We start from the raw sequence: 8582 nt of genomic DNA, 5'->3' as shown, positions 1-8582 counted from the left end.
CATGTGGATTTGCCTAGGCGTAGGAAATATGCAGCAGACGTTGACTGTATTGGAAACTGATAGACCTCAACATGTGATGGTAAAGAAGACCTCATCAAGCAAGACTGCTACTCCATACCAAAGAACACAATTCTTGGCACAACACAGTTTAATATTTTTATCAGTGACCTGGAAATAGACATAAAGTCATAAAATAATTTTGGGAGGCAGCCTAAGCTTTAAAATGAGCTGGACACTGACATGAAGAATTTAGGATCCTGAAGAATAAGTACTGAGCCCAGCACTATATCTGGAAACAAAGACTGTAAACCATGACCCTAGAAGAGGAACATTTTCTCCAGAGAATCAGGACTCTGCAAAAGCAAAGGGAGAAGCTGCTGCTGTTAATCAGCTAATGTGAGTTCCTTGGTGTGGTGCTCTGCCCAACAGAGTTACGGCCAGTCAGGTTGTACATGTGCTTTACACTGACATGAGCAGCATTGCTTTGTCTGGCTGCAATATCCACAGCTTAGAGACAAATTTGATAAATTGAAGGAGGCTAAGACAAGGACCCTGAGAATGGCTGAAATATTGAAAAATAGATCTTTGCATAGGCACAACAAGGTCCTTACTGTGTTTTAGCCTCCCAAAGAAAATGTTAGAATGACATGGCTACTAGCTATCATTTTACTAGCTAGGAAAAAGCAGCAGATTCTTCAGACTAGCAGGCAAAAGTTTAACAAGGTGTGAAGGCTGGGCACTGCAGCTAAATTAATTCAGATTACAAGTCAGACGCAACTTTTTAACAGTTAAGGTTAATAAGCATTAGAACACCTTACCAAAGAGTCTCATTTCTTCACTGGAAATATCAAAATCTTGGTTTTAATGAGTCAGGTGGGTCAAGCTGAATATTTTGGGTGTGAACACATGGCCCTGCTCAAGCCCAAACGTATATTGACTCCAAAATTTATGTGCACCCTCCTGCAGGTATGGCTGGAGGCTCAGCTTTGAGGGCTTCCCAGCCAGAGCAGGGGAAGAGGCTCAAGCCCAAACTACCCCTTAATGTCCTTCTGCCTTCCCCCTGCCTTGGGCATAAGTCAGTGGCCAAAGTAGAAGGTGGCAAGGCTGGCAACAGTCTGACTTACAGCTGCCAAACACAAACGCGGTACTAACACTCATCCTTCCTCACACAACGGCAACTGGAACCTTGCGGTAGATGAGGAAGATTGCATCGGTCAGTATTCCAGGATGAAAAGGGTGGGTTTTTGTTGGGAAGGGTCATGGGTGGGACATTGTTTTTTCATGTTTTCTTTTAAAACATGTCACCATATGGTTTCCGTGTTTTGAAGTAGTGAACTCCTGCTCTGTGCAAAGGAGAATGGTTTTCCTATACAGGGGATGGGTGAGTTTTTATGAACCATGGAAAGTCATGCTGTTCGTTGGCAAGGGCTTGAGTACACACATTTTTCAGTTCATATTGGAGAATATAAAACCCAGTAAACATCAGGGAGGAAAGAAGGTTGCCTGGTGTGGTTATGATCTGGACCATGACATCCACATTTCAAAATTTCCTCTTGGGAGAAAAAAAATCTGAAAATATTACAGGCAAGGGAGCAGAGAAGCAGAAGGGTTCTGAGAGAGGGTAGGTAATTTGGGAAACAGCCTTGAGGCTATGATGAAATCTCTGTAACTCAGACTACATAGGAGAGCAGAAGTTTGGGTTCATTTAGAGGTTTCTTGCCTTCCTACCACCTTGACAGGTAGACTGCCTCCATGGGTGCATGTCTTTTGTACACTGCTTTGTAAATCTATTCCAGGTTACATGAGAGAAGAATGACATTGTGTAGCATGATGTATAGTGGTTGTTGTTTAGTGGACCTGCAAGGACCAGTTGTTCAGATCAACTTAAGATCAAGCTGTTCTCTGCTCTGTCCGTATGTCGTATCTGCTAGGTGCTTCATTTGTTTATTTCTTTGCAAATTTCTTTGCAACGTGGCTGCTGAAGATTTTCAAGGCTCATATTTGACGATATTCTGGGTGTCCAGTAAAGAGGGAAATAATTTCCTGTGGTACATTGCAGTATCATGTAATAGACCTCCAGGGAGATTTACCCACTCCTTTTAAACACACCCCCTCCCAGAACAATGGTGAAAATGGAGTCATGATATTTAGCGATTTCCACCACTTAACTTCCTGAAATGGAAACCATAATGAAATACCACGCACGCTATAGTACCGTATGGTCAGGAAAACTAGACAAAGTCTTCCATTGTACCAGTCTGGTTGTTACAGGAGAGGATCTGCCTACTTTGGTGTAACAGGATGTACTGCATATTTTGTAGTTTTGCCCAGTGCTCCAATCCCTGTGGGCTAAACCTTTTCAACAACAGCAATAAAAGAAGAAAAAGACTGAGGCCCTTCTCTTATACCACTTTTATTTTAGGGGGATATTAAATACAAAGAGTTTCACTCTTGGTGGAAATTGTCCAACTGACTCCAGGATACTGTGTAATCATTAGGAACTGGAAAAACTCAAACTGCCTGTCTGTAGTGGCTTGGATAAGACCTGCTGGGCGCATTCCAGAAATGTATATTGCAGCTGTGATGAGACTTGTGTTTGGTCTCTTCTTTCAGGGTGAATTGTGCCCTTATGCCCAAGGCCTGATGCACCATTTGAGACCCATTTAAGTCCTTAAAATAAGACTAACATATCATTTAAATGTTACATGGACCTCCTGGCCCTTTTGACGGAAATGTGTGCATTACAAGGTATGTGCTAATCATTAAAATGTATTATTTCCACTATTAAAGACAGTAAAATACATTCAGAAAACTACCTCCCTGCCTTACATATGCGTTCTCTTATCATTTCTTCATCCAGCATCCTAGCCTGCAAAAGTGTCTAAAACACTGGCAGCTCGAAAGGAATATTGTGTAGCCTTCAGTTGACACTGCAGCCTGTTTGTGTCCCTCTGATGTTCCCCAACAGCAGTAGCAAGACTGTCCACTCCAGAAAGTAGTGCAGCCGGACAGGAGGAGATCTGGACAGCAGAACAGTCGGTGCCAAGGACATGACATCCACTCAGTTCGCCTTTAGGTGGATTTATGTGGTCTAGCTCTGGTCTAGTCCCGTGCCTTGGGGGCCCATGGGAGCACGTCTTCTGGTTTAGCTTCACCCTGAAGGAACCCCGTCTGTGTGCTCCGTGATCCCTACCTAGTGCAAACCAAAGCACAGTAAGTGGAGGTGATGGGGAGAGTCACCCCAAAAGCAGGTTCATGATCCTAGCGCAGATGCACCCTGTGCACACCCACATGCCTTCTTAGACAACATACAAGACAAAAAAGTGCTCACCAAATGCTGCTGTTAGTACCTGCAGGGAGAGCAAGTTGTAGGGTCTCCACATTTCCCTTTCATGGCAAAGATTTCTCTTTCGAGTGAGGACAAGCCAGATGAAGCTTCGTGCCCGGCAGTGGTGCCACCTGCCAGTGCTCCCCCTGGCTCCTGCCTCAGAGGACCTGCAAAGTTCTCTCTCCCCAAGTTTCGGGGCAACCAGGATTCAAATGGAAAAATCTGTGCACATGGCAACCAGAACTTGATATCTTAAGTGGTGCAGCGTGTGTATTAATGCCAGGTGAGATCTGGCAAGTGAATGTTTGCTTTAAATTTCTCTTTAATCACTCTTACAGTTTTAACTTTGAAGTCTAGGGAAGTACATTTTCTGGTTTATGCCTCAGATGACATGGAAAAAGATATTCCACCTACAGTACTGGAATATCATTTATAGATGTGTAAATTCATAAAGCTATGCCTCTAACAGTTTGCCCACATGGAACTATCCCAATTTGCATCAACCGAGAACTTGACAAAAAAAAAAAAAAAAAAAGAAAGAAAAAAGAACATTTGAGGCATTTCTTTTATTATAATTGCCCAGTATTTCAGATTCAGCTATTTCAGAATATATGCAAGAACATATATCCAGCCTATGTGCAAAAAAGAACAAACAAGATTTGGGCAGAGGTGAGGGGAGGCTATTTGCCTGCTAAATCGGTATTGAATTAGTTTTTGTTTAGATGTGGTTCATTAAAAATTTTAAGGCACATAGCTGGCTGAAAGGGTAGATTCACGAATGGAGCTGGAAGGACAAGGAGAAGCTGAACGTACAATCTTTGGAAAAATATTTAAAGAAATAATGATAAAAAGCAGTAAGATTTGGAGGGGTACAAGAATACTTGGATTTATTCAAGTTCTGTTTTTCTACTACAGATGTTCTGCTAACTAGAGCAGAGATGTTCAGAGACCACATATTGGCTGTAAAATTCTAGGACTGAGATTAATTAAATGTCTGCTGCTCCTCACACAAACTAGACTCCAGAGTTTTTCAGGCCTTCTAGTGTTCTGAAAGAACAGCTGTAGAATACATCACATGCATATCTTGCACTCTTAAAATGTATTTTTATAACAAGTGTCATTTTTTTTATAAGGCAAGTTAAACATCTTACCCTTCCTCTGATTATCTTGCTGCTGTTCAGAAAAAAAATAAAGGATAGGGGTCTGATACTTACTGTACTAACATCTGATACTTCCTGCAGAACACTGCCTCCACCCAACATGTGTTTTTAAACAAAATCCATAGTAGGTTCAATGGTCACAATTATTCACTTACGTTATGGTTTACGTGAGTTCATTTCTTGCAACAGTTGTAGGAAGGTGAGGACCCCATTCCGCTCTGCTCTCTAGGTCGATACTTAGGAAATGTAATTTGTCATCTGCGCCTCCTTTTCCTCCTGACTGGACAATATCATAGCTCCTTTTGATCAGTAAACTCACCCCTCCTCTGGACCCTGCCATGCAGGCAAGAGGTGTACTTTTATTACGTGATATGTTTTTATATATGATTAATCTTGCAGAAATCTCTTCTCCTCCTCCAGAAGTGGATACCCTAACAACTTGATTTCTAGCCAGGAGGCCTCAGACAGTTTCCCATTTTAATTTGATACGGTGCCCACGAATTCACAATATTCTTGTGTTGTTACACTAAAACAATATAGCTATTTAAATGGTGCCCAACCCAGCTCTAACACTACACCCCTTGTGGCTGCCTCCTTAGCTCTTTTAGAAAAATGAAGCTGATGTCAAATGTAAAATTTTCAGCCTGCTGGAACTGTTACATACTCGACACATTACTTACACATGCCACTTATAAAAACATAAACCCCAAGCCAAAGGCATCTCCTTCACTCCCACATGGCTGTAGCTGAAGAAGATGTCATTGACCATAAGGAAGCCAGTAAAACATTTTGCCTTAAAGCTACAGTGCTTCACACCAAAAAGACTTGCATTTCTTAGCAAATACGACTGCTTTAAGTTCACAATTTTATGGTAACTGAAGACATTTTTCTTCTAAAACTGGCCAATTACAGCAATTACGGGTGGTAGTCACACGCAGCAGTGGCTTGTGAGGGGCACAAAGGTACGACCTGATGAATGCCATCCAGAACCTCACACGCCGAGGAACACCGGCCTGCGCTTTCATTGTGAAAATGCTTTTTAATTGTTCGGGTTTTCTGAGGTAGATGTTACTTGGCCTTCAAATGAATAATTTAGGGCCTGCAAAAACTTTGGACTGGGCTCCTTAGAAATGCCAGCCGTGTGTGGAGGACATGCCAGCCGTGGAAATGAGAGAACGTGCAGCCCACAGCAAGCTTCCCGCTACAGCCTTTGCCACATGCAATATGAGAAGGATGAAGAAGTCAGCTCAGTCTCCAGAAGCATTCAGTTCCCGATGCATCTAGTGAGACTGGCGAGAAGGGTACACCAATAATGGTGATCTTGGCTTATTTATCAACCACAAACCTATTTCAATATCAACAAGCAAGTTAGAGTCAGTCAGAATGGCTGCCAGGAGGTCTCCATCTGAATGGGTTTCCATAGCATTCAAGCCACGCAGAGACACATAGTCCAAATAAGGGACAATGTTGACTATGCCGCTGTCCTAGGGTGGGGGTCAAAGGCTGGATAACTTATTCCAAATGCCAGCATACCTAGTCCTTTCCAGAACACTAACCAAAAATATTCATCTTTAAGAGTTCCTTGCAAAATTACTTATAATGAGTATTTTATTTAATAATGAGCACTTTAGAAATAAATGCCTTTGGTGGTTTTAGTGCATCACTATAGGAAAGCTTTAAAACGAATCAACTTGAACATTATAATCATAATGTTTGGATTGTTAAAACTGCTGACAAGATCAATAAACCATGGTGTCTTTGAGAGGCAGCAAAGTATCACTGATAGATTTCCGGGGGATAAAGATTTGAACAGCCTCCTGTTGCAGGCAAGCTTGGTCTTGCTGATACGCATGTGGAAAATGTCCCATAAAGTTAACAGAGGCTTTCGATTCTCAGGAGAAACCAAGCTGCCCCGTGTTCGGAAGTGTGTTGCTACAGGTAGCTTCTTGGATAGGAACTTACCTAAACCTGGCTCCCATGCCTGTGTTGATCACAAGCTTATTAAACATTGTGTGGTTGATATGACTTTAGAACATGCTGAGCAGGCAGGGGTTTTGGGGTTTGATTGGATCTTCCTATAACTTTACAGAAAAAAAATAATATTTCCCATAGTAATTCCTATCTCCCCTGTGCAATTACATAGAAATGTCAGACACTCTTAGCACCAGAACAATTAAAGCTAAACAGATTTTTTTTTTTTTTTAATTCCCAAGGAGGAAGAGTTAATCTAATGGCAAAAGACAGACTGTGTTGGGTAGGAAATCTCAGCTAGGCCTTGACTACTATAAGGGGCTGTAGGCAGACACGGGACTAAACTGTTGACACCTTGGATTCATGGTTTTCTACCCCTAGGAATGTGACTGAGAACTGAAAAAGAGGTGATGTAAAACGGGATCCTTTTATAAGACAGTTTGAAGGACGTGTGGATAAAATGATTACCAACTTTGTCAGATTCTCCATGTCTCTCAAGCTATTCCTTCATGAGAGTGTTTATAATGCTTAGAGCAATATTTCTTATGTGGCTAAAATACTACATAATCAGGAGTCCCCACTACCAAGGCTGTTACTTGAAGGATCCACAGCGTTTCATGGGCAAATCCAGGGGGTGAAATACAACCTTAATGAAAGCGGCTTGCAGCTCCCAGTGACTCAAGAGGACTGCATCTTTTCACATCAGGATTTAATTTGGTCCAAAGTGTACAAAACTTGTGTTGTGCCTTAGAGCTAATTGAGGATTTGTGGCTCTCTATCTCTCAGTTGGGAAAGGTCAGCCTTGAGATTTCCAGGTCAGAACTGTTTGACAAGGATTTAGTGTCATCCACAACGTGGGACATGTTAACAGGCTTTCTTGTTTAAAGGCAATGCTGTAACTGTAAAAAGAGGCTAAGAGGGCAAAACTGGGAGGAAAAAGAAGACGATTTAAGTGATTTATCCTTACACTTCAAGACTCTCAGACTAGAAGAGCGTTCCTCTTGTTGTATGAGGCATGCATGACTGACCTATCTTTCCATTCTTGCACTGCTGAGTTATTACGGTTTTGAAATGTAAATAGGAAAGACTTCATAATCTATGGGGTAATCTGCATGGGCTAATTTGTACCTTCCCAGAAAGCCTAGATCCTTGCTTGGTGAAACAGGGCATTGCAGAAGCTTAACCAACTTTTTCCTGTCTTTTGGGAAATCAAAGACAACACAGGAGATGAGCAGTGAGACGCACCATTTAATTACCGCTAACCCTTCTAAGCGGTCCTGTTTTTCCTAGGCTACATGGCTGGACAGTTGGAATCATGCTGTAGCATGGGAGAACATTACACTGGCCTCTTGTGTACCATACGCCTTTTCATTGACAAACTAACACTTTTTTAATGAGAGTTCCTGAGGTTGTTATCCAAACTACATTCCTTATCCCAGATCTCATCTTTAGCGCCTCTCCCAGAGGTATCCGGGAGTTTGGACCCAGACATATATGCGAATCCAAGGCTTGATCAGGTCCCAGTGAAGTCAATAAAAATATTGTTGGTGCTGAACAGATATCCACTAGGCTCAAAGGAAAAGTAAAAGCCATCCAAGAAGAAGTGGGAGACTTGCAGGTTCTTTTTTTAATCAAAATATACCTTCTTCTTCTCTCTCCCTCCCTTTATTTTTTTTCCAACTGTCTTAACTTCATAACTAGTTTAAAGCAACTGAGAAAATGTCTAAATTTTAAAATGTTGAATAGTCCTGGACCGATGCCTGAATAATGTCATGTCACCTTCCTGATACATAACTCTTAATTTTGGAACTTAGCAATTTCAGTCGACAATTTTTGGTGATGATAAAATACGGACATGTAGAAAAAGAAATACCAGGAGGTTGAGAAACAAACTTCTGTTCGCAGGTACCACTGTTTCCGGAAAAGTGGAAAAAAAAAAAAAAAAAAAAAAAGCACACCTGCAAAACTTCGGCGCGTTAAATGTTTCACAAGCATAACCTCGGGGTTATGTTAATGTCATCATTTACATGGGAACATTAATTTTCGAAACGTTTGTTGCATTAGTTAACCTGTTCCTCACAGAAGCGCAGGCTCGAGGGGTCGGGCAGCTGCAGGCTGGGGCG

At 41.8% G+C, this 8582-nt stretch overlaps 1 protein-coding gene across 1 annotated transcript in view; it reads left to right on the top strand.

The window, feature by feature from the left end:
• Window positions 1–906: 906 nt before the first annotated feature.
• ADAMTS5 (ADAM metallopeptidase with thrombospondin type 1 motif 5) overlaps window positions 907–8582 on the top strand; it is a 51267-nt gene continuing 43591 nt past the window's right edge. The window contains exon 1 of the mRNA XM_009640888.2: window positions 907–966. Coding sequence (XP_009639183.1) covers window positions 907–966 — 60 coding nt within the window. The remainder of the gene's footprint in view (window positions 967–8582) is intronic.

Source organism: Egretta garzetta, unplaced genomic scaffold, assembly GCF_000687185.1.
Source record: "Egretta garzetta isolate BGI_Z169 unplaced genomic scaffold, ASM68718v1 scaffold45, whole genome shotgun sequence".
NCBI lineage: Eukaryota > Metazoa > Chordata > Aves > Pelecaniformes > Ardeidae > Egretta > Egretta garzetta.
This window is presented reverse-complemented; position numbering and strand designations above follow the sequence as displayed.